The sequence below is a fragment of the Crinia signifera genome, chromosome 5 (genome assembly GCF_055691185.1).
Source record: "Crinia signifera chromosome 5, ASM5569118v1, whole genome shotgun sequence".
NCBI lineage: Eukaryota > Metazoa > Chordata > Amphibia > Anura > Myobatrachidae > Crinia > Crinia signifera.
Window position 1 is genome coordinate 331,281,752 of NC_139221.1, and position 25,272 is coordinate 331,307,023.

General features: G+C 54.0%; 1 protein-coding gene across 2 annotated transcripts in view; it reads left to right on the plus strand.

The window, feature by feature from the left end:
- The window catches only part of NRBP2 (nuclear receptor binding protein 2), a 136,437-nt gene that overhangs the window by 91,280 nt on the left and 19,885 nt on the right, over nt 1-25,272 (plus strand). For both annotated transcript variants that reach the window (XM_083145021.1, XM_083145022.1), the window contains exons 13-16: nt 12,004-12,106; nt 15,269-15,319; nt 17,017-17,152; nt 17,432-17,485. In XM_083145021.1, the coding sequence (XP_083001147.1) occupies nt 12,004-12,106; nt 15,269-15,319; nt 17,017-17,152; nt 17,432-17,485 (344 nt within the window). The remainder of the gene's footprint in view (nt 1-12,003; nt 12,107-15,268; nt 15,320-17,016; nt 17,153-17,431; nt 17,486-25,272) is intronic.

Here is a 25,272-nt window from a genome sequence, read left to right on the forward strand (position 1 = left end):
CATCAATCCTAGTCCCCTCCTCCGCTGTACCCTGTGAGTATTACTCATCAATCCTAGTCCCCTCCTCCGCTGTACCCTGTGAGTATTACTCATCAATCCTAGTCCCCTCCTCCGCTGTACCCTGTGAGTATTACTCATCAATCCTAGTCCCCCTCCTTCGCTGTACCCTGTGAGTATTACTCATCAATCCCAGTCCCCTCCTCCGCTGTACCCTGTGAGTATTACTCATCAATCCCAGTCCCCTCCTCCGCTGTACCCTGTGAGTATTACTCATCAATCCTAGTCCTCTCCTCCGCTGTACCCTGTGAGTATTACTCATCAATCCTAGTCCTCTCCCTCGCTGTACCCTGTGAGTATTACTCATCAATCCCAGTCCCCTCCTCCGCTGTACCCTGTGAGTATTACTCATCAATCCTAGTCCCCTCCTCCGCTGTACCCTGTGAGTATTACTCATCAATCCTAGTCCCCTCCTCCGCTGTACCCTGTGAGTATTACTCATCAATCCTAGTCCTCTCCCTCGCTGTACCCTGTGAGTATTACTCATCAATCCCAGTCCCCTCCTCCGCTGTACCCTGTGAGTATTACTCATCAATCCTAGTCCCCTCCTCCGCTGTACCCTGTGAGTATTACTCATCAATCCTAGTCCCCCTCCTCCACTGTACCCTGTGAGTATTACTCATCAATCCTAGTCCCCTCCTCCGCTGTACCCTGTGAGTATTACTCATCAATCCTAGTCCCCCTCCTCCACTGTACCCTGTGAGTATTACTCATCAATCCTAGTCCTCTCCTCCGCTGTACCCTGTGAGTATTACTCATGAATCCTAGTCCCCTCCTCCGCTGTACCCTGTGAGTATTACTCATCAATCCTAGTCCCCTCCTCCGCTGTACCCTGTGAGTATTACTCATCAATCCTAGTCCCCTCCTCCGCTGTACCCTGTATTACTCATCAATCCTAGTCCCCTCCTCCGCTGTACCCTGTGAGTATTACTCATCAATCCTAGTCCCCTCCTCCGCTGTACCCTGTGAGTATTACTCATGAATCCTAGTCCCCTCCTCCGCTGTACCCTGTGAGTATTACTCATCAATCCTAGTCCCCTCCTCCGCTGTACCCTGTGAGTATTACTCATGAATCCTAGTCCCCTCCTCCGCTGTACCCTGTGAGTATTACTCATCAATCCTAGTCCCCTCCCCCGCTGTGCCCTGTGAGTATTACTCATCAATCTTAGTCCCCTCCTCCGCTGTACCCTGTGAGTATTACTCATCAATCCTAGTCCCCTCCTCCGCTGTACCCTGTGAGTATTACTCATCAATCCTAGTCCTCTCCTCCGCTGTACCCTGTGAGTATTACTCATCAATCCCAGTCCCCTCCTCCGCTGTACCCTGTGAGTATTACTCATCAATCCTAGTCCTCTCCTCCGCTGTACCCTGTGAGTATTACTCATCAATCCTAGTCCCCTCCTCCGCTGTACCCTGTGAGTATTACTCATCAATCCTAGTCCTCTCCTCCGCTGTACCCTGTGAGTATTACTCATCAATCCTAGTCCCCTCCTCCGCTGTACCCTGTGAGTATTACTCATCAATCCCAGTCCCCTCCTCCGCTGTACCCTGTGAGTATTACTCATCAATTCTCGTCCCCTCCTCCGCTGTACCCTGTGAGTATTACTCATCAATCCTAGTCCCCTCCTCCGCTGTACCCTGTGAGTATTACTCATCAATCCTAGTCCCCCTCCTCCGCTGTACCCTGTGAGTATTACTCATCAATCCTAGTCCCCTCCTCCGCTGTACCCTGTGAGTATTACTCATCAATCCTAGTCCCCTCCTCCGCTGTACCCTGTGAGTATTACTCATCAATCCCAGTCCCCTCCTCCGCTGTACCCTGTGTGTATCACTCATCAATCCTAGTCCCCCTCCTCCGCTCTACCCTGTGAGTATTACTCATCAATCCTAGTCCCCTCCTCTGCTGTACCCTGTGAGTATTACTCATCAATCCTAGTCCCCCTCCTCCGCTGTACCCTGTGAGTATTACTCATCAATCCTAGTCCCCTCCTCCGCTGTACCCTGTGAGTATTACTCATCAATCCTAGTCCCCTCCTCCGCTGTACCCTGTGAGTATTACTCATCAATCCTAGTCCCCTCCTCCGCTGTACCCTGTGAGTATTACTCATCAATCCTAGTCCCCTCCTCCGCTGTACCCTGTGTGTATTACTCATCAATCCCAGTCCTCTCCTCCGCTGTACCCTGTGACTATTACTCATCAATCCCAGTCCTCTCCTCCGCTGTACCCTGTGAGTATTACTCATCAATCCTAGTCCCCTCCTCCGCTGTACCCTGTGAGTATTACTCATCAATCCTAGTCCCCTCCCTCGCTGTACCCTTTGAGTATTACTCATCAATCCTAGTCCCCTCCCTCGCTGTACCCTGTGAGTATTACTCATCAATCCTAGTCATCTCCTCCGCTGTACCCTGTGAGTATTACTCATCAATCCTAGTCCCCTCCTCCGCTGTACCCTGTGAGTATTACTCATCAATCCTAGTCCCCTCCTCCGCTGTACCCTGTGAGTATTACTCATCAATCCTAGTCCCCTCCCTCGCTGTACCCTGTGAGTATTACTCATCAATCCTAGTCCCCTCCCTCGCTGTACCCTGTGAGTATTACTCATCAATCCTAGTCCCCTCCTCCGCTGTACCCTGTGAGTATTACTCATCAATCCTAGTCCCCTCCCTCGCTGTACCCTGTGAGTATTACTCATCAATCCTAGTCCCCTCCCTCGCTGTACCCTGTGAGTATTACTCATCAATCCCAGTCCCCTCCTCCGCTGTACCCTGTGAGTATTACTCATCAATCCCAGTCCCCTCCTCCGCTGTACCCTGTAAGTATTACTCATCAATCCCAGTCCCCTCCCCCGCTGTACCCTGTGAGTATTACTCATCAATCCTAGTCCTCTCCTCCGCTGTACCCTGTGAGTATTACTCATCAATCCTAGTCCCCTCCTCCGCTGTACCCTGTGAGTATTACTCATCAATCCTAGTCCCCTCCTCCGCTGTACCCTGTGAGTATTACTCATCAATCCTAGTCCCCTCCCTCGCTGTACCCTGTGAGTATTACTCATCAATCCTAGTCCCCTCCCTCGCTGTACCCTGTGAGTATTACTCATCAATCCCAGTCCCCTCCTCCGCTGTACCCTGTGAGTATTACTCATCAATCCCAGTCCCCTCCTCCGCTGTACCCTGTGAGTATTACTCATCAATTCCAGTCCCCTCCTCCGCTGTAACCTGTAAATATTACTCATCAATCCCAGTCCCCTCCTCCGCTGTAACCTGTGAGTATTACTCATCAATCCCAGTCCCCTCCTCCGCTGTACCCTGTGAGTATTACTCATCAATCCTAGTCCCCCTCCTCCGCTGTACCCTGTGAGTATTACTCATCAATCCTAGTCCCCTCCTCCGCTGTACCCTGTGAGTATTACTCATCAATCCTAGTCCCCTCCTCCGCTGTACCCTGTGAGTATTACTCATCAATCCCAGTCCCCTCCTCCGCTGTACCCTGTGTGTATCACTCATCAATCCTAGTCCCCCTCCTCCGCTCTACCCTGTGAGTATTACTCATCAATCCTAGTCCCCTCCTCTGCTGTACCCTGTGAGTATTACTCATCAATCCTAGTCCCCCTCCTCCGCTGTACCCTGTGAGTATTACTCATCAATCCTAGTCCCCTCCTCCGCTGTACCCTGTGAGTATTACTCATCAATCCTAGTCCCCTCCTCCGCTGTACCCTGTGAGTATTACTCATCAATCCTAGTCCCCTCCTCCGCTGTACCCTGTGAGTATTACTCATCAATCCTAGTCCCCTCCTCCGCTGTACCCTGTGTGTATTACTCATCAATCCCAGTCCTCTCCTCCGCTGTACCCTGTGACTATTACTCATCAATCCCAGTCCTCTCCTCCGCTGTACCCTGTGAGTATTACTCATCAATCCTAGTCCCCTCCTCCGCTGTACCCTGTGAGTATTACTCATCAATCCTAGTCCCCTCCCTCGCTGTACCCTTTGAGTATTACTCATCAATCCTAGTCCCCTCCCTCGCTGTACCCTGTGAGTATTACTCATCAATCCTAGTCATCTCCTCCGCTGTACCCTGTGAGTATTACTCATCAATCCTAGTCCCCTCCTCCGCTGTACCCTGTGAGTATTACTCATCAATCCTAGTCCCCTCCTCCGCTGTACCCTGTGAGTATTACTCATCAATCCTAGTCCCCTCCCTCGCTGTACCCTGTGAGTATTACTCATCAATCCTAGTCCCCTCCCTCGCTGTACCCTGTGAGTATTACTCATCAATCCTAGTCCCCTCCTCCGCTGTACCCTGTGAGTATTACTCATCAATCCTAGTCCCCTCCCTCGCTGTACCCTGTGAGTATTACTCATCAATCCTAGTCCCCTCCCTCGCTGTACCCTGTGAGTATTACTCATCAATCCCAGTCCCCTCCTCCGCTGTACCCTGTGAGTATTACTCATCAATCCCAGTCCCCTCCTCCGCTGTACCCTGTAAGTATTACTCATCAATCCCAGTCCCCTCCCCCGCTGTACCCTGTGAGTATTACTCATCAATCCTAGTCCTCTCCTCCGCTGTACCCTGTGAGTATTACTCATCAATCCTAGTCCCCTCCTCCGCTGTACCCTGTGAGTATTACTCATCAATCCTAGTCCTCTCCTCCGCTGTACCCTGTGAGTATTACTCATCAATCCCAGTCCCCTGCTCCGCTGTACCCTGTAAGTATTACTCATCAATCCTAGTCCCCTCCCTCGCTGTACCCTGTGAGTATTACTCATCAATCCTAGTCCTCTCCTCCGCTGTACCCTGTGAGTATTACTCATCAATCCTAGTCCCCTCCTCCGCTGTACCCTGTGAGTATTACTCATCAATCCTAGTCCTCTCCTCCGCTGTACCCTGTGAGTATTACTCATCAATCCTAGTCCTCTCCTCCGCTGTACCCTGTGAGTATTACTCATCAATCCCAGTCCCCTGCTCCGCTGTACCCTGTAAGTATTACTCATCAATCCTAGTCCCCTCCCTCGCTGTACCCTGTGAGTATTACTCATCAATCCCAGTCCCCTCCTCCGCTGTACCCTGTGAGTATTTCTCATCAATCCCAGTCCTCTCCTCCGCTGTTCCCTGTGAGTATTTCTCATCAATCCCAGTCCTCTCCTCCGCTGTGCCCTGTGAGTATTACTCATCAATCCTAGTCCCCTCCTCCGCTGTACCCTGTGAGTATTACTCATCAATCCCAGTCCTCTCCTCCGCTGTACCCTGTGAGTATTACTCATCAATCCTAGTCCTCTCCTCCGCTGTACCCTGTGAGTATTACTCATCAATCCTAGTCCCCTCCCTCGCTGTACCCTGTGAGTATTACTCATCAATCCTAGTCCCCTCCTCCGCTGTACCCTGTGAGAATTACTCATCAATCCTAGTCCCCTCCCTCGCTGTACCCTGTGAGTATTACTCATCAATCCTAGTCCCCTCCCTCGCTGTACCCTGTGAGTATTACTCATCAATCCCAGTCCCCTCCTCCGCTGTACCCTGTGAGTATTACTCATCAATCCTAGTCCCCTCCTCCGCTGTGCCCTGTGAGTATTACTCATCAATCCTAGTCCCCTCCTCCGCTGTGCCCTGTGAGTATTACTCATCAATCCTAGTCCCCGCCTCCGCTGTACACTGTGAGAATTACTCATCAATCCCAGTCCTCTCCTCCGCTGTACCCTGAGTATTACTCATCAATCCTAGTCCTCTCCTCCGCTGTACCCTGTGAGTATTACTCATCAATCCTAGTCCCCTCCTCCGCTGTACCCTGTGAGTATTACTCATCAATCCTAGTCCCCTCCTCCGCTGTACCCTGTGAGTATTACTCATCAATCCTAGTCCTCTCCTCCGCTGTACCCTGTGAGTATTACTCATCAATCCTAGTCCTCTCCTCCGCTGTACCCTGTGAGTATTACTCATCAATCCCAGTCCTCTCCTCCGCTGTAGCCTGAGTATTACTCATCAATTCTAGTCCCCTCCTCCGCTGTACCCTGTGAGTATTTCTTATCCTAGTCCCCTCCTCCGCTGTACCCTGTGAGTATTGCTCATGAATCCTAGTCCCCTCCTCCGCTGTACCCTGTGAGTATTACTCATCAATCCTAGTCCCCTCATCCGCTGTACCCTGTGAGTATTACTCATCAATCCCAGTCCCCTCCTCCGCTGTACCCTGTGAGTATTACTCATCAATCCTAGTCCTCTCCATCACTGTACCCTGTGAGTATTACTCATGAATCCTAGTCCCCTCCTCTGCTGTACCCTGTGAGTATTACTCATCAATCCTAGTCCCCTCCCTCACTGTACCCTGTGAGTATTACTCATCAATCCCAGTCCCCTCCTCCGCTGTACCCTGTGAGTATTACTCATCAATCCCAGTCCCCTCCTCCGCTGTACCCTGTGAGTATTACTCATCAATTCCAGTCCCCTCCTCCGCTGTAACCTGTAAATATTACTCATCAATCCCAGTCCCCTCCTCCGCTGTAACCTGTGAGTATTACTCATCAATCCCAGTCCCCTCCTCCGCTGTAACCTGTGAGTATTACTCATCAATCCCAGTCCCCTCCTCCGCTGTACCGTGTGAGTATTACTCATCAATCCCAGTCCTCTCCTCCGCTGTACCCTGTGAGTATTACTCATCAATCCCAGTCCCCTCCTCCGCTGTACCCTGTGAGTATTACTCATCAATCCCAGTCCCCTCCTCCGCTGTACCCTGTGAGTATTACTCATCAATCCCAGTCCCCTCCTCCGCTGTACCCTGTGAGTATTACTCATCAATCCTAGTCCCCTCCTCCGCTGTGCCCTGTGAGTATTACTCATCAATCCTAGTCCCCTCCTCCGCTGTGCCCTGTGAGTATTACTCATCAATCCTAGTCCCCGCCTCCGCTGTACACTGTGAGAATTACTCATCAATCCCAGTCCTCTCCTCCGCTGTACCCTGAGTATTACTCATCAATCCTAGTCCTCTCCTCCGCTGTACCCTGTGAGTATTACTCATCAATCCTAGTCCCCTCCTCCGCTGTACCCTGTGAGTATTACTCATCAATCCTAGTCCCCTCCTCCGCTGTACCCTGTGAGTATTACTCATCAATCCTAGTCCTCTCCTCCGCTGTACCCTGTGAGTATTACTCATCAATCCTAGTCCTCTCCTCCGCTGTACCCTGTGAGTATTACTCATCAATACCAGTCCTCTCCTCCGCTGTAGCCTGAGTATTACTCATCAATTCTAGTCCCCTCCTCCGCTGTACCCTGTGAGTATTTCTTATCCTAGTCCCCTCCTCCGCTGTACCCTGTGAGTATTACTCATGAATCCTAGTCCCCTCCTCCGCTGTACCCTGTGAGTATTACTCATCAATCCTAGTCCCCTCATCCGCTGTACCCTGTGAGTATTACTCATCAATCCCAGTCCCCTCCTCCGCTGTACCCTGTGAGTATTACTCATCAATCCTAGTCCTCTCCATCACTGTACCCTGTGAGTATTACTCATGAATCCTAGTCCCCTCCTCTGCTGTACCCTGTGAGTATTATTTATCAATCCTAGTCCCCTCCCTCACTGTACCCTGTGAGTATTACTCATCAATCCCAGTCCCCTCCTCCGCTGTACCCTGTGAGTATTACTCATCAATCCCAGTCCCCTCCTCCTCTGTACCCTGTGAGTATTACTCATCAATTCCAGTCCCCTCCTCCTCTGTACCCTGTGAGTATTACTCATCAATTCCAGTCCCCTCCTCCGCTGTAACCTGTGAGTATTACTCATCAATCCCAGTCCCCTCCTCCGCTGTAACCTGTGAGTATTACTCATCAATCCCAGTCCCCTCCTCCGCTGTACCCTGTGAGTATTACTCATCAATCCTAGTCCCCTCCTCCGCTGTACCCTGTGAGTATTACTCATCAATCCTAGTCCTCTCCTCCGCTGTACCCTGTGAGTATTGCTCATCAATCCCAGTCCCCTCCTCCGCTGTACCCTGTGAGTATTACTCATCAATCCCAGTCCTCTCCTCCGCTGTACCCTGTGAGTATTACTCATCAATCCCAGTCCTCTCCTCCGCTGTACCCTGTGAGTATTACTCATCAATCCCAGTCCTCTCCTCCGCTGTACCCTGTGAGTATTACTCATCAATCCCAGTCCCCTCCTCCGCTGTACCCTGTGAGTATTACTCATCAATCCTAGTCCCCTCCTCCGCGGTACCCTGTGAGTATTACTCATCAATCCCAGTCCTCTCCTCCGCTGTAACCTGTGAGTATTACTCATCAATCCCAGTCCCCTCCTCCGCTGTACCCTGTGAGTATTACTCATCAATCCCAGTCCCCTCCTCCGCTGTACCCTGTGAGTATTACTCATCAATCCCAGTCCCCTCCTCCGCTGTACCCTGTGAGTATTACTCATCAATCCCAGTTCTCTCCTCCGCTGTACCCTGTGAGTATTACTCATCAATCCCAGTCCCCTCCTCCGCTGTACCCTGTGAGTATTACTCATCAATCCCAGTCCCCTCCTCCGCTGTACCCTGTGAGTATTACTCATCAATCCCAGTCCCCTCCTCCGCTGTACCCTGTGAGTATTACTCATCAATCCCAGTCCCCTCCTCCGCTGTACCCTGTGAGTATTACTCATCAATCCCAGTCCCCTCCTCCGCTGTACCCTGTGAGTATTACTCATCAATCCTAGTCCCCTCCTCCGCTGTACCCTGTGAGTATTACTCATCAATCCCAGTCCTCTCCTCCGCTGTACCCTGTGAGTATTACTCATCAATCCTAGTCCCCTCCTCCGCTGTACCCTGTGAGTATTACTCATCAATCCCAGTCCCCTCCTCCGCTGTACCCTGTGAGTATTACTCATCAATCCCAGTCCCCTCCTCCGCTGTACCCTGTGAGTATTACTCATCAATCCCAGTCCCCTCCTCCGCTGTACCCTGTGAGTATTACTCATCAATCCTAGTCCCCTCCTCCGCTGTACCCTGTGAGTATTACTCATCAATCCTAGTCCCCTCCTCCGCTGTACCCTGTGAGTATTACTCATCAATCCCAGTCCTCTCCTCCGCTGTAACCTGTGAGTATTACTCATCAATCCCAGTCCCCTCCTCCGCTGTACCCTGTGAGTATTACTCATCAATCCCAGTCCCCTCCTCCGCTGTACCCTGTGAGTATTACTCATCAATCCCAGTCCCCTCCTCCGCTGTACCCTGTGAGTATTACTCATCAATCCCAGTCCCCTCCTCCGCTGTACCCTGTGAGTATTACTCATCAATCCCAGTCCCCTCCTCCGCTGTACCCTGTGAGTATTACTCATCAATCCCAGTCCTCTCCTCCGCTGTACCCTGTGAGTATTACTCATCAATCCCAGTCCCCTCCTCCGCTGTACCCTGTGAGTATTACTCATCAATCCTAGTCCTCTCCTCCGCTGTACCCTGAGTATTAATCATCAATCCTAGTCCCCTCCTCCGCTGTACCCTGTGAGTATTACTCATCAATCCTAGTCCCCTCCTCCGCTGTACCCTGTGAGTATTACTCATCAATCCCAGTCCTCTCCTCCGCTGTACCCTGTGAGTATTACTCATCAATCCCAGTCCCCTCCTCCGCTGTACCCTGTGAGTATTACTCATCAATCCCAGTCCCCTCCTCCGCTGTACCCTGTGAGTATTACTCATCAATCCCAGTCCTCTCCTCCGCTGTACCCTGTGAGTATTACTCATCAATCCCAGTCCTCTCCTCCTCTGTACCCTGTGAGTATTACTCATCAATCCCAGTCCTCTCCTCCTCTGTACCCTGTGAGTATTACTCATCAATCCCAGTCCTCTCCTCCTCTGTACCCTGTGAGTATTGCTCATCAATCCCAGTCCCCTCCTCCGCTGTAACCTGTGAGTATTACTCATCAATCCCAGTCCCCTCCTCCGCTGTACCCTGTGAGTATTACTCATCAATCCCAGTCCCCTCCTCCGCTGTACCCTGTGAGTATTACTCATCAATCCCAGTCCCCTCCTCCGCTGTACCCTGTGAGTATTACTCATCAATCCCAGTCCTCTCCTCCGCTGTACCCTGTGAGTATTACTCATCAATCCCAGTCCCCTCCTCCGCTGTACCCTGTGAGTATTACTCATCAATCCCAGTCCCCTCCTCCGCTGTACCCTGTGAGTATTACTCATCAATCCCAGTCCCCTCCTCCGCTGTACCCTGTGAGTATTACTCATCAATCCCAGTCCCCTCCTCCGCTGTACCCTGTGAGTATTACTCATCAATCCTAGTCCCCTCCCTCGCTGTACCCTGTGAGTATTACTCATCATACATACTCCCCTCCCTCGCTGTACCCTGTGAGTATTACTCAGCATACATACTCCCCTCCCTCGCTGTACCCTGTGAGTATTACTCATCATACATACTCCCCTCCCTCGCTGTACCCTGTGAGTATTACTCAGCATACATACTCCCCTCTCTCGCTGTACGCTGTCAGTATTACTCAACATACATACCCCCCCACTGTAGCTGTACCCTGTCAGTATAACTCAGCATACATACTCCCCTCACTCGATGTACCCTGTATTACTCAGCATACACACTCCCCTCTCTCGCTGTACCCTGTATTACTCAGCATACATACTCCCCTCTCTCGCTGTACCCTGTATTACTCAGCATACATACTCCCTTCTCTCGCTGTACCCTGTATTACTCAGCATACATACTCCCTTCTCTCGCTGTACCCTGTATTACTCAGCATACATACTCCCCTCTTTCGCTGTACCCTGTATTACTCAGCATACATACTCCCCTTCCTTACTCATCATATTGTATGTATGCCCTCTGCCCCAGTCTGCACTGCCCTTACCGCCCTGGTCCCGGGCCTTTCCTTGTACATGGTAACCGATTGGGCCTACATATAAGAAGGAGGTAGATTATTCAGCTCTGCACATTCTTATAGTGTATCCGTCTCACCCTGAATAAGCCCCTGTGTGATTAATACTCTGCACTAATAAGATATACTCAGCAATTAATGTCACCTGGATAAACCCCGGTGCAGTCTCCAGAGGAGACAAGTGAGGTCCTTGGGGTCCGCTGTGTATAATTACCATAGTCCCAGACTGGGGGAGCTGCGAGAACACATCACTGCAGCTGGAGGAAGGGCACCAGGTGGGGAGATGCAGGAATGGGGTGTGTGGAAGGATGAGGGTAGGGATCAGATACTCCCCACGGCGTGTGCAGACACACTCCAGAATGCAGATGATTTATCACTGTCTGTGGCACATGCCGTCTCCCGCACCATGTGAACCGCTCCTGCCAGGAAATGTGACGTTCCAGCCACGTGAGGCTGACATAGGATCTGAGGGGCAGATTTATTAAGCTCGGTGAAGTGATAAAGTATCTGGTTTTTATCACCGGCCAATCAGCTCCTACCTGTCATTTTTCAAACCAAGCCTGTAACTTCACAGTTAGCACTTTATCACTTCACCGAGCTTAATAAATGTGCCCCTGAGGTCGGTGCGGAGTTCCACGCCACATCTTGCCATATTTAGTACTGTGCATGCTCCGTGGCATCTTCACTTGTGACAGAGTGGGTGTAACTGCGCAGCGACATGGCTCCTTATTATGTGGGTGTGGGGGTGTGGACGCATAGATATTCATGTACCCCACGTGGTCCCCTTACCTACAACACTTAATGAGCCCCAGTACCTAATACTTTGGCAAACAGACACGCTGAATGATGTACACGTTAAGCACACGCCTCACTGGCTACACATGTATTTATGCATTGATTAATAATGTATGTTGTGTGTATATGGACTGAGTGTTACTTATACTATAGTTTGTGTTCCACAATACATGTGTATACAGAGCGACATGATAACGGTTTATTACCCATTGGCGGATACTAGGGAGGGGGGTCAGACTAATGATGTGGCCTCTGTACATTATACAGCACATAACCTCACGTCTCTTCCTCCTGCCCAGACATCATGCACGACAGCCTCCTGGAGGAAAAAACTAAACTCACTGACCCACAGGCTGTTATGTCCTCTATACCACGGAAAGGCCAGGCCGAAGTATTATGGAGGTGAGTGTGAAACGTGGCAGTATACGTGGTGCAGGGGCAAATATAGGCTGTGTAATGGGAGGCAGACACAAGGGGCAGGGCTGGGGAAGGGCAGGTAGAGGGTGGGATAGGTAAAAGGAGGCAGACACAAGGGGCAGGGCTGGGGAAGGGCAGGTAGAGGCTGGGATGGGTAACGGGAGGCAGACGCAAGGGGCAGGGCTGGGGAAGGGCAGGTAGAGGGTGGGATGGGTAATAGGAGGCAGACACAAGGGGCAGGGCTGGGGAAGGGCAGGTAGAGGCTGGGATGGGTAATGGGAGGCAGACACAAGGGGCAGGGCTGGGGAAGGGCAGGTAGAGGCTGGGATGGGTTATAGGAGGCAGACACAAGGGGCAGGGCTGGGGAAGGGCAAGTAGAGGCTGGGATGGGTAATGGGAGGCAGACACAAGGGGCAGGGCTGGGGAAGGGCAGGTAGAGGGTGGGATGGGTAATAGGAGGCAGACACAAGGGGCAGGGCTGGGGAAGGGCAGGTAGAGGCTGGGATGGGTAATGGGAGGCAGACACAAGGGGCAGGGCTGGGGAAGGGCAGGTAGAGGGTGGGATGGGTAATATGAGACAGACACAAGGGGCAGGGCTGGGGAAGGACAGGTAGAGGCTGGGATGGGTTATAGGAGGCAGACACAAGGGGCAGGGATGGGTAATAGGAGGCAGACACAAGGGGCAGGGCTGGGGAAGGGCAAGTAGAGGCTGGGATGGGTAATAGGAGGCAGACACAAGGGGCAGGGCTGGGGAAGGGCAGATAGAGGCTGGGATTGGTAATAGGAGGCAGACACAAGGGGCAGGGCTGGTAAGGGCAGGTAGAGGCTGGGGTGGGTAATAGGAGGCAGACACAAGGGGCAGGGCTGGGGAAGGGCAGGTAGAGGCTGGGATGGATAATAGGAGGCAGACACAAGGGGCAGGGCTGGGGAAGGGCAGGTAGAGGCTGGGGTGGGTAATAGGAGGCAGACACAAGGGGCAGGGCTGGGGAAGGGCAGGTAGAGGGTGGGATGGGTAACGGGAGGCAGACACAAGGGGCAGGGAAGGGCAGGTAGAGGGCGGGATGGGTAACGGGAGGCAGACACAAGGGGCAGGGCTGGGGAAGGGCAGGTAGAGGGTGGGATGGGTAATAGGAGGCAGACACAAGGGGCAGGGCTGGGGAAGGGCAGGTAGAGGCTGAGATGGTTAATAGGAGGCAGACACAATGGGCAGGGCAGGGGAAGGGCAGGTAGAGGGTGGGATGGCTAATAGTAGGCAGACACAAGGGGCAGGGCTGGGGAAGGGCAGATAGAGGCTGGGATGGGTAATATGAGGCAGACTCAATGGGCAGGGCTGGGGAAGGGCAGGTAGAGGCTGAGATGGTTATCAGGAGGCAGACACAAAGGGCAGGGGCAGGGCAGGTAGAGGGTGGGATGGTTAATAGTAGGCAGACACAAGGGGCAGGGCTGGGGAAGGGCAGATAGAGGCTGGGATGGGTAATATGAGGCAGACACAATGGGCAGGGCTGGGGAAGGGCAGATAGAGGCTGGGATGGGTAATAGGAGGCAGACACAAGGGGCAGGCCTGGGGAAGGGCAGGTAGAGGTTGGGATGGGTAATGGGAGGCACACCCAAGGGGCAGTGCTGGGGACAGGCAGGTAGAGGGTGGGATGGTTATTAGGAGGCAGACACAAGGGGCAGGGCTGTGGAAGGGCAGGTAGAGGCTGGGGTGGGTAATAGGAGGCAGACACAAGGGGCAGGGCTGGGGAAGGGCAGGTAGAGGCTGGGGTGGGTAATAGGAGGCAGACACAAGGGGCAGGGCTGGGGAAGGGCAGGTAGAGGGTGGGATGGCTAACGGGAGGCAGACACAAGGGGCAGGGCCGGGGAAGGGCAGGTAGAGGGCGGGATGGGTAATAGGAGGCAGACACAAGGGGCAGGGCTGGGGAAGGGCAGGTAGAGGCTGAGATGGTTAATAGGAGGCAGACACGCAGGGCAGGGCAGGGGAAGGGCAGGTAGAGGGTGGGATGGCTAATAGTAGGCAGACACAAGGGGCAGGGCTGGGGAAGGGCAGATAGAGGCTGGGATGGGTAATATGAGGCAGACACAATGGGCAGGGCTGGGGAAGGGCAGATAGAGGCTGGGATGGGTAATATGAGGCAGACACAAGGGGCAGGGCTGGGGAAGGGCAGATAGAGGCTGGGATGGGTAATAGGAGGCAGACACAAGGGGCAGGGCTGGGGAAGGGCAGGTAGAGGGTGGGATGGGTAATGGGAGGCACACCCAAGGGGCAGTGCTGGGGACAGGCAGGTAGAGGGTGGGATGGTTATTAGGAGGCAGACACAAGGGGCAGGGCTGTGGAAGGGCAGGTAGAGGCTGGGATGGGTAACGGGAGGCAGACACAAGGGGCAGGGCTGTGGAAGGGCAGGTAGAGGGTGGGATGGGTAATGGGAGGCACACCCAAGGGGCAGTGCTGGGGACAGGTAGGTAGAGGCTGGGATGGGTAATAGGAGGCAGACACAAGGGGCAGGGCTGGGGAAGGGCAGGTAGAGGGTGGGATGGGTAATGGGAGGCACACCCAAGGGGCAGTGCTGGGGACAGGCAGGTAGAGGCTGGGATGGGTAATAGGAGGCAGACACAAGGAGCAGGGGCAGGTAGAGGCTGGGATGGGTAATTGGAGGCAGACATATGGTGGATAGAAGCTGGGAGTTAGGGGTGCGGTAGGTGTTCCTGGGCAGACCTGTGGCCGACAGATCTGTAGTTAGTTTGATCACATATAAGATTATTCTGTGATCCCCAAACATCTTCCTAGTTTAGTTATCGGCATGAGGTCTGGGCCGCTGGTGCAGGTGAGATGAGCAGCGGTGCAGGTGGGATGAGCAGCGGTGCAGGTGGTATGAGCAGCGGTGCAGGTGGTATGAGCTGCGTTGCAGGTGGGATGAGCTGTGGTGCAGGTGGGATGAGCTGCGGTGCAGGTGGGATGAGCAGCGGTGCAGGTGGGATGAGCTGCGTTGCAGGTGGGATGAGCTGCGGTGCAAGTGGAATGAGCTGCGGTGCAGGTGAGATGAGCTGCGGTGCAGGTGGGATGAGCTGCGGTGCAGGTGGGATGAGAGCGGTGCAGGTGGGAACTATTTTGGGGGAAGCAGAAATGATCTTGGTTCCCTTATATCTCAGGTACTGTCAGGTCTCTTCTATGGAGCTGGACAAGTTTCTGGAAGATGTGAGGTGAGAAGTCCTGCGTGTGCCAGCTGTCTCTCTCTTTGTCTGTCAGTACCCTATCTCTCTCTTTGTCTGTCAGTACCCTGTCTCCCTCCGTCTGTCCGTACCCTGTCTCCCTCCGTCTGTCCGTACCCTGTCTCCCTCCGTCTGTCAGTACCCTGTCTCCCTCCGTCTGTCCGTACCCTGTCTTCCTGCCTGTCAGTACCCTGTCTCCCTGCCTGTCAGTACCCTGTCTCCCTCCGTCTGTCCGTACCCTGTCTCCCTCCGTCTGTCCGTACCCTGTCTTCCTGCCTGTCAGTACCCTGTCTCCCTGCCTGTCAGTACCCTGTCTCCCTCCGTCTGTCAGTACCCTGTCTCCCTCCGTCTGTCCGTACCCTGTCTTCCTGCCTGTCAGTACCCTGTCTCCCTGCCTGTCAGTACCCTGTCTCCCTGCCTGTCAGTACCCTGTCTCCCTCCGTCTGTCCGTACCCTGTCTCCCTCCGTCTGTCCGTACCCTGTCTCCCTCCGTCTGTCCGTACCCTGTCTCCCTCCGTCTGTCAGTACCCTGTCTCCCTGCCTGTCAGGACCCTGTCTCCCTGCCTGTCAGGACCCTGTCTCCCTGCCTGTCAGGACCCTGTCTCCCTGCCTGTCCGGACCCTGTCTCCCTCCGTCTGTCCGTACCCTGTCTCCCTCCGTCTGTCAGTACCCTGTCTCCCTGCCTGTCAGTACCCTGTCTCCCTCCGTCTGTCCGTACCCTGTCTCCCTCCGTCTGTCCGTACCCTGTCTCCCTCCGTCTGTCCGTACCCTGTCTCCCTCCGTCTGTCCGTACCCTGTCTCCCTCCGTCTGTCAGTACCCTGTCTCCCTGCCTGTCAGGACCCTGTCTCCCTGCCTGTCAGGACCCTGTCTCCCTGCCTGTCAGGACCCTGTCTCCCTGCCTGTCCGGACCCTGTCTCCCTCCGTCTGTCCGTACCCTGTCTCCCTCCGTCTGTCCGTACCTTGTCTCCCTCCGTCTGTCCGTACCCTGTCTCCCTCCGTCTGTCAGTACCCTGTCTACCTGCCTGTCAGGACCCTGTCTGTCAGGACCCTGTCTCCCTGCCTGTCAGGACCCTGTCTCCCTGCCTGTCCGTACCTTGTCCCCCTTCGTCTGTCCGTACCCTGTCTCCCTCCGTCTGTCCGTACCCTGTCTCCCTCCGTCTGTCCGTACCCTGTCTCCCTCCGTCTGTCCGTACCCTGTCTCCCTCCGTCTGTCCGTACCCTGTCTCCCTCCGTCTGTCCGTACCCTGTCTCCCTCCGTCTGTCCGTACCCTGTCTCCCTCCGTCTGTCCGTACCCTGTCTCCCTCCGTCTGTCCGTACCCTGTCTCCCTCCGTCTGTCCGTACCCTGTCTCCCTCCGTCTGTCCGTACCCTGTCTCCCTCCGTCTGTCAGTACCCTGTCTCCCTCCGTCTGTCCGTACCCCGTCTCCCTCCGTCTGTCCGTACCCTGTCTCCCTCCGTCTGTCCGTACCCTGTCTCCCTCCGTCTGTCCGTACCCTGTCTCCCTCCGTCTGTCAGTACCCTGTCTCCCTCCGTCTGTCCGTACCCCGTCTCCCTCCGTCTGTCCGTACCCTGTCTCCCTCCGTCTGTCCGTACCCTGTCTCCCTCCGTCTGTCCGTACCCTGTCTCCCTCCGTCTGTCCGTACCCTGTCTCTCCTGCTTACAATTCTTGCGCCTGTGGTTTCCCTAGAAATGGAATATACCCACTCATGAACTTTGCTGTGTCTCGTCCTCACGTTCTGCCACGCGTCCTGTCGCAGTCCCAGGAAGACATACAGACAGCACAGACTCCCACACCTGAGCCGCTGGAGGTGGAGACTAGGAAGGTACGGTCACTGTGATGCACCATCACAGACTGCCCCAGGCCTATGGAGGGCAGATTCTTCCCTTATTACCACCCACATGCGCCCACCTTAACTTCATCTCTCTGCGGGCAATTTTCATGTGTGTCTCTTGGTAGTAAAAATTGAGTGGCATGCGCAGTGTGCCACGGACGCCATGCACAGACTGAAAACATTGTCTGTCTGCGTCCAACATCACCACTGCGCCCACCTCCAAATCAGACCCACAGACCTGGACTCATTCTGTGTCCTGTGTCACTACAGGTAATCCAGATGCACTGCAACCTAGAGCGCAGAGATGACAAGGCACGCTTACACGTATGTATCATGTACATGTTATTTACAGGAGAAGACCATAGGCCCATGCAACTAGTCTGTCCCTGTTACCCGTCCCCTTACCTGGTACCTGTCCCTGTTACCGGTCTCCTTACCAGGTACCTGTAACCTGTCCCCTTACCTGGTACATGTCCCTTTACACCTGTACCGTTACCTGTTACCTGTCCCCTTACCTGGTACCTGTCCCTGTGACCTGTCCCCTTACCTGGTACCTGTCCCTGTGACCTGTCCCCTTACCTGGTACCTGTCCCTGTATCCTGTCCCCTTACCTGGTACCTGTCCCTGTAACCTGTCCCCTTACCTGGTACCTGTCCCTGTAACCTGTCCCCTTACCTGGTACCTGTCCCTGTAACCTCTCCCCGTACCTGGTACCTGTCCCTGTGACCTGTCCCCTTACCTGGTACCTGTCCCTGTATCCTGTCCCCTTACCTGGTACCTGTCCCTGTAACCTGTTCCCTTACCTGGTACCTGTCCCTGTAACCTGTCCCCTTACCCGGTACCTGTCCCTGTAACCTGTCCACTTACCTGGTACATGTCCCTGTAACCTGTCCTCTTACCTGGTACCTGAACCTATAACCTGTCCCCTTACCTGGTACCTGTCCCTGTTACCGGTCTCCTTACCCGGTACCTGTAACCTGTCCCCTTACCTGGTACATGTCCCTTTACACCTGTACCGTTACCTGTCCCCTTACCTGGTACCTGTCCCTGTGACCTGTCCCCTTACCTGATCACTGTCCCTGTAAACTGTCTTCTTACCTGTTACCTGTCCCTTTAAACCTGTACCTGTCCCCTTACCTGATACCTTTCCCCTTACCTGGTACCTGTCCCTGTAACCTGTCCCCATACCTGATCACTGTCCCTGTAAACTGTCCCCTTACCTGGTACCTGTCCCTTTAAACCTGTACCTGTCCCCTTACCTGATACCTTTCCCCTTACCTGGTACCTGTCCCTGTAACCTGTCCCCTTACCTGGCACCTCTCCCCTTATATGACACCTGTAACCTGTCCCTGTATCCTCTCCCTCACCTGGTACCTGTCTCTATAACCTGTCCCCTTACCTGGTACCTGTCTCTATAACCTGTCCCCTTACCTGGTACCTGTCCCTGTAACCTGTCCCCTTCCCTGGTGCCTGTCCCCGTAACCTGTCCCCTTACACCTGTATCTGTATCTGTATCCTGTCCCCTTACCTGGTACCTCTCCCTTTACCTGGCTGCCACCCTACCTAGTACCTGCAACCTGTCCCCTTACCTGGCACCTCTCCTTATATGACACCTGTAACCTGTCCCTGTATCCTCTCCCTTACCTGGTACCTGTCCCTGTAACCTGTCTTCTTACCTGGCACCTCTCACCTTATATTACATCTGTCCCGGTATCATCTGCTCTTACCTGGTACCTCTACCTTTACCTGGTTCCTGCACCTATATTCTGTCCCCTTACCTGGTACCTGTCCCTATAACCTGTCCCCTTACCTAGTACCTGTCCCTGTTCCCTTACCTGGTACCTGAACCTACTGTATAACCTGTCCCCTTACCTGGTACCTGTCCCTGTAACCTGGTACCTGTCCCTGTAACCTGTCCCCTTACCTGGTACCTGTCCCTGTAACCTGTCCCCTTACCTGGTACCTGTCCCTGTAACTTGTCCCCTTACCTGGTACCTGTCCCTATAACCTGTACCCTTACCTGGTACCTGTCCCTGTAACCTGTCCCCGTACCTGGTACCTCTCCCTATAACTTGTCCCCTTACGTGGTACCTGTCTCTATAACCTGTCCCTGTGACCTGTCCCCTTACCTGGTACTTGTCCCTGTAACCTATCCCCTTACCTGGTTCCTGTCCCTGTAACCTGTCCCCTTCCCAGGTGCCTGTCCCCTTACATCTGTACCTGTAACCTGTCCCCTTACCTGGCACCTCTCCTTATATGACACCTGTAACCTGTCCCTGTATCCTCTCCCTTACCGGGTACCTGTCCCTGTAACCTGTCCCCTTATGACACCTGTACCTGTATCCTCTCCCCTTACCTGGCACCTGTCCTCTTCCCTGGCATCATTCCCCTTATATGACACCTGTATACTCTCTCTTTACCTGACACCTCTCCCCTTATATTACACCTGTCCCTGTATCCTCTCCCCTTACCTGGTACCTGCCCTTATATCCTCTCTTCTAACCTGGCTGTCACCCTACCTGATATCTCTCCTCTTACCTGGCACATCTCTCCTTACATGACATGTGTCCCTGTATCCTCTCACTGGCGTCTGTCCCCTTACCTGGTACCTGTCCTCTTACCTGGCACCTCTCACCTTATATTACATCTGTCCCGGTATCATCTGCTCTTACCTGGTACCTGCACCTGTATCCTCTCCCCTTACCTGGCACCTCTACCTTTACCTGGTTCCTGCACCTATATTCTGTCCCCTTACCTGGTACCTGTCCCTGTTAACTTACCTGGTACCTGAACCTACTGTATAACCTGTCCCCTTACCTGGTACCTGTCCCTGTAACCTGTCCCCTTACCTGGTACCTGTCCCTGTTAACTTACCTGGTACCTGAACCTACTGTATAACCTGTCCTCTTACCTGGTACCTGTCCCTGTAACCTGTCCCCTTACCTGGTACCTGTCCCCTTACCTGGTACCTGTCCCTATAACCTGTCCCCTTACCTGGTACCTGTCCCCTTACCTGGTACCTGTCCCTGTAACCTGTCCCCTTACCTGGTACCTGTCCCTGTAACCTGTCCCCTTACCTGGTACCTGTCCCTGTAACCTGTCCCCTTACCTGGTACCTGAACCTATAACCTGTCCCCTTACCTGGTACCTGTCCCTATAACCTGTCCCCTTACCTGGTACCTGTCCCTGTAACTTGTCCCCTTACCTGGTACCTGAACCTATAACCTGTCCCCTTACCTGGTACCTGTCTTTATAACCTGTCCCCTTACCTGGTACCTGTCCCTGTACCCTGTCCCCTTACCTGATACCTGTTCCTGTAACCTTTCCCTGTTACCTGGTACCTGTCCCTGTAACCTGTCCCCTTACCTGTTAGCTGTCCCTGTAACCTGTCCCTTTACCTGGTACCTGTCCCTGTAACCAGTCCCGTTACCTGGTACCTGTCCCTGTAACCTGTCCCCTTACCTGGTACCTGTCCCTGTAACCTGTCCCGTTACCTGGTACCTGTCCCTGTGACCTGTCCCCTTACCTGGTAACTGTCCCTGTGACCTGTCCCCTTACCTGGTAACTGTCCCTGTGACCTGTCCCCTTACCTGGTACCTGTCCCTGTAACCTGTCCCCTTACCTGGTACCTGTCCCTGTAACCTGTCCCCTTACCTGGTACCTGTCCCTGTAACCTGTCCCCTTACCTGGTACCTGTCCCTATAACCTGTCCCCTTACCTGGTACCTGTCCCTGTAACCTGTCCCCTTACCTGGTACCTGTCCCTGTAACCTGTCCCCTTACCTGGTACCTGTCCATGTAACCTGTCCCCTTACCTGGTACCTGTCCATGTAACCTGTCCCCTTACCTGGTACCTGTCCCTATAACCTGTCCCGTTACCTGGTACCTGTCCCTGTGACCTGTCCCCTTACCTGGTAACTGTCCCTGTGACCTGTCCCCTTACCTGGTACCTGTCCCTGTATCCTGTCCCCTTACCCGGTACCTGTCCGCTTACCTGGTACCTGTCCCTGTAACCTGTCCCCTTACCTGGTACCTGTCCCTGTCCCCTTACCTGGTACCTGTCCCTGTAACCTGTCCCCTTACCTGGTACCTGTCCCTGTAACCTGTCCCCTTACCTGGTACCTGTCCCTGTAACCTGTTCCCTTACCTGGTACCTGTCCCTGTAACCTGTCCTTTTACCTGGTACCTGTCCCCTTACCTGGTACCTGTCCCTGTAACCTGTCCCCTTACCTGGTACCTGTCCCGTATAACCTGTCCCCTTACCTGGTACCTGTCCCTGTAACCTGCCCCTTACCTGGTACCTGTCCCTGTAACCTGTCCCCTTACCTGGTACCTGTCCCTGTAACCTGTCCCCTTACCTGGTACCTGTCCCTGTAACCTGTCCTCTTACCTGGTACCTGTCCCTTTAACCTGTCCCCTTACCTGGTACCTGTCACTGTAACCTGTCCCCGTCCCTGTAACCTGTCCCCTTACCTGGTACCTGTCCCCTTACCTGGTACCTGTCCCTGTTACCTGTCCCCTTACCTGGTACCTGTCCCTGTCCCTGTTACCTGTCCCCTTACCTGGTACCTGTCCCTGTAACCTGTCCCTTTACCTGGTACCTGTCCCTGTAACCTGTCCCCTTACCTGGTACCTGTCCCTGTAACCTGTCCCCGTACCTGGCACCTGCCCCTGTATCCTGTCCCCGTACCTGGCACCTGTCCCTGTAATCTCTCCCCGTAACTGGCACCTGTCCCTGTAACCTCTCCCCGTACCTGGCACCTGTCCCTGTAACCTGTCCCCTTACATGGTACCTGTCCCTGTAACCTGTCCCCTTACCTGGTACCTTTCCCTGTAACCTGTCCCCTTACCTGGTACCTTTCCCTGTAACCTGTCCCCTTACCTGGTACCTGTCCCTGTAACCTGTCCCCTTACCTGGTACCTGAACCTATAACCTGTCCCCTTACCTGGTACCTGTCCCTGTAACCTGTCCCCTTACCTGGTACCTTTCCCTGTAACCTGTCCCCTTACCTGGTACCTGTCCCTGTAACCTGTCCCCTTACCTGGTACCTGTCCATGTAACCTGTCCCCTTACCTGGTACCTGTCCATGTAACCTGTCCCCTTACCTGGTACCTGTCCCTATAACCTGTCCCGTTACCTGGTACCTGTCCCTGTGACCTGTCCCCTTACCTGGTAACTGTCCCTGTGACCTGTCCCCTTACCTGGTACCTGTCCCTGTATCCTGTCCCCTTACCCGGTACCTGTCCGCTTACCTGGTACCTGTCCCTGTAACCTGTCCCCTTACCTGGTACCTGTCCCTGTAACCTGTCCCCTTACCTGGTACCTGTCCCTGTAACCTGTCCCCTTACCTGGTACCTGTCCCTGTAACCTGTCCCCTTACCTGGTACCTGTCCCTGTAACCTGTTACCTTACCTGGTACCTGTCCCTGTAACCTGTCCTTTTACCTGGTACCTGTCCCCTTACCTGGTACCTGTCCCTGTAACCTGTCCCCTTACCTGGTACCTGTCCCGTATAACCTGTCCCCTTACCTGGTACCTGTCCCTGTAACCTGCCCCTTACCTGGTACCTGTCCCTGTAACCTGTCCCCTTACCTGGTACCTGTCCCTGTAACCTGTCCCCTTACCTGGTACCTGTCCCTGTAACCTGTCCTCTTACCTGGTACCTGTCCCTTTAACCTGTCCCCTTACCTGGTACTTGTCACTGTAACCTGTCCCCGTCCCTGTAACCTGTCCCCTTACCTGGTACCTGTCCCCTTACCTGGTACCTGTCCCTGTTACCTGTCCCCTTACCTGGTACCTGTCCCTGTTACCTGTCCCCTTACCTGGTACCTGTCCCTGTAACCTGTCCCTTTACCTGGTACCTGTCCCTGTAACCTGTCCCCTTACCTGGTACCTGTCCCTGTAACCTGTCCCCGTACCTGGCACCTGCCCCTGTATCCTGTCCCCATACCTGGCACCTGTCCCTGTAACCTCTCCCCGTAACTGGCACCTGTCCCTGTAACCTCTCCCCGTACCTGGCACCTGTCCCTGTAACCTGTCCCCTTACATGGTACCTGTCCCTGTAACCTGTCCCCTTACCTGGTACCTTTCCCTGTAACCTGTCCCCTTACCTGGTACCTTTCCCTGTAACCTGTCCCCTTACCTGTTAGCTGTCCCTGTAACCTGTCCCTTTACCTGGTACCTGTCCCTGTAACCAGTCCCGTTACCTGGTACCTGTCCCTGTAACCTGTCCCCTTACCTGGTACCTGTCCCTGTAACCTGTCCCGTTACCTGGTACCTGTCCCTGTGACCTGTCCCCTTACCTGGTAACTGTCCCTGTGACCTGTCCCCTTACCTGGTAACTGTCCCTGTGACCTGTCCCCTTACCTGGTACCTGTCCCTGTAACCTGTCCCCTTACCTGGTACCTGTCCCTGTAACCTGTCCCCTTACCTGGTACCTGTCCCTGTAACCTGTCCCCTTACCTGGTACCTGTCCCTATAACCTGTCCCCTTACCTGGTACCTGTCCCTGTAACCTGTCCCCTTACCTGGTACCTGTCCCTGTAACCTGTCCCCTTACCTGGTACCTGTCCATGTAACCTGTCCCCTTACCTGGTACCTGTCCATGTAACCTGTCCCCTTACCTGGTACCTGTCCCTATAACCTGTCCCGTTACCTGGTACCTGTCCCTGTGACCTGTCCCCTTACCTGGTAACTGTCCCTGTGACCTGTCCCCTTACCTGGTACCTGTCCCTGTATCCTGTCCCCTTACCCGGTACCTGTCCGCTTACCTGGTACCTGTCCCTGTAACCTGTCCCCTTACCTGGTACCTGTCCCTGTCCCCTTACCTGGTACCTGTCCCTGTAACCTGTCCCCTTACCTGGTACCTGTCCCTGTAACCTGTCCCCTTACCTGGTACCTGTCCCTGTAACCTGTCCCCTTACCTGGTACCTGTCCCGTATAACCTGTCCCCTTACATGGTACCTGTCCCTGTAACCTGCCCCTTACCTGTTAGCTGTCCCTGTAACCTGTCCCTTTACCTGGTACCTGTCCCTGTAACCAGTCCCGTTACCTGGTACCTGTCCCTGTAACCTGTCCCCTTACCTGGTACCTGTCCCTGTAACCTGTCCCGTTACCTGTTAGCTGTCCCTGTAACCTGTCCCTTTACCTGGTACCTGTCCCTGTAACCTGTCCCCTTACCTGTTAGCTGTCCCTGTAACCTGTCCCTTTACCTGGTACCTGTCCCTGTAACCAGTCCCGTTACCTGGTACCTGTCCCTGTAACCTGTCCCCTTACCTGGTACCTGTCCCTGTAACCTGTCCCGTTACCTGGTACCTGTCCCTGTGACCTGTCCCCTTACCTGGTAACTGTCCCTGTGACCTGTCCCCTTACCTGGTAACTGTCCCTGTGACCTGTCCCCTTACCTGGTACCTGTCCCTGTAACCTGTCCCCTTACCTGGTACCTGTCCCTGTAACCTGTCCCCTTACCTGGTACCTGTCCCTGTAACCTGTCCCCTTACCTGGTACCTGTCCCTATAACCTGTCCCCTTACCTGGTACCTGTCCCTGTAACCTGTCCCCTTACCTGGTACCTGTCCCTGTAACCTGTCCCCTTACCTGGTACCTGTCCATGTAACCTGTCCCCTTACCTGGTACCTGTCCATGTAACCTGTCCCCTTACCTGGTACCTGTCCCTATAACCTGTCCCGTTACCTGGTACCTGTCCCTGTGACCTGTCCCCTTACCTGGTAACTGTCCCTGTGACCTGTCCCCTTACCTGGTACCTGTCCCTGTATCCTGTCCCCTTACCCGGTACCTGTCCGCTTACCTGGTACCTGTCCCTGTAACCTGTCCCCTTACCTGGTACCTGTCCCTGTCCCCTTACCTGGTACCTGTCCCTGTAACCTGTCCCCTTACCTGGTACCTGTCCCTGTAACCTGTCCCCTTACCTGGTACCTGTCCCTGTAACCTGTTCCCTTACCTGGTACCTGTCCCTGTAACCTGTCCTTTTACCTGGTACCTGTCCCCTTACCTGGTACCTGTCCCTGTAACCTGTCCCCTTACCTGGTACCTGTCCCGTATAACCTGTCCCCTTACCTGGTACCTGTCCCTGTAACCTGCCCCTTACCTGGTAC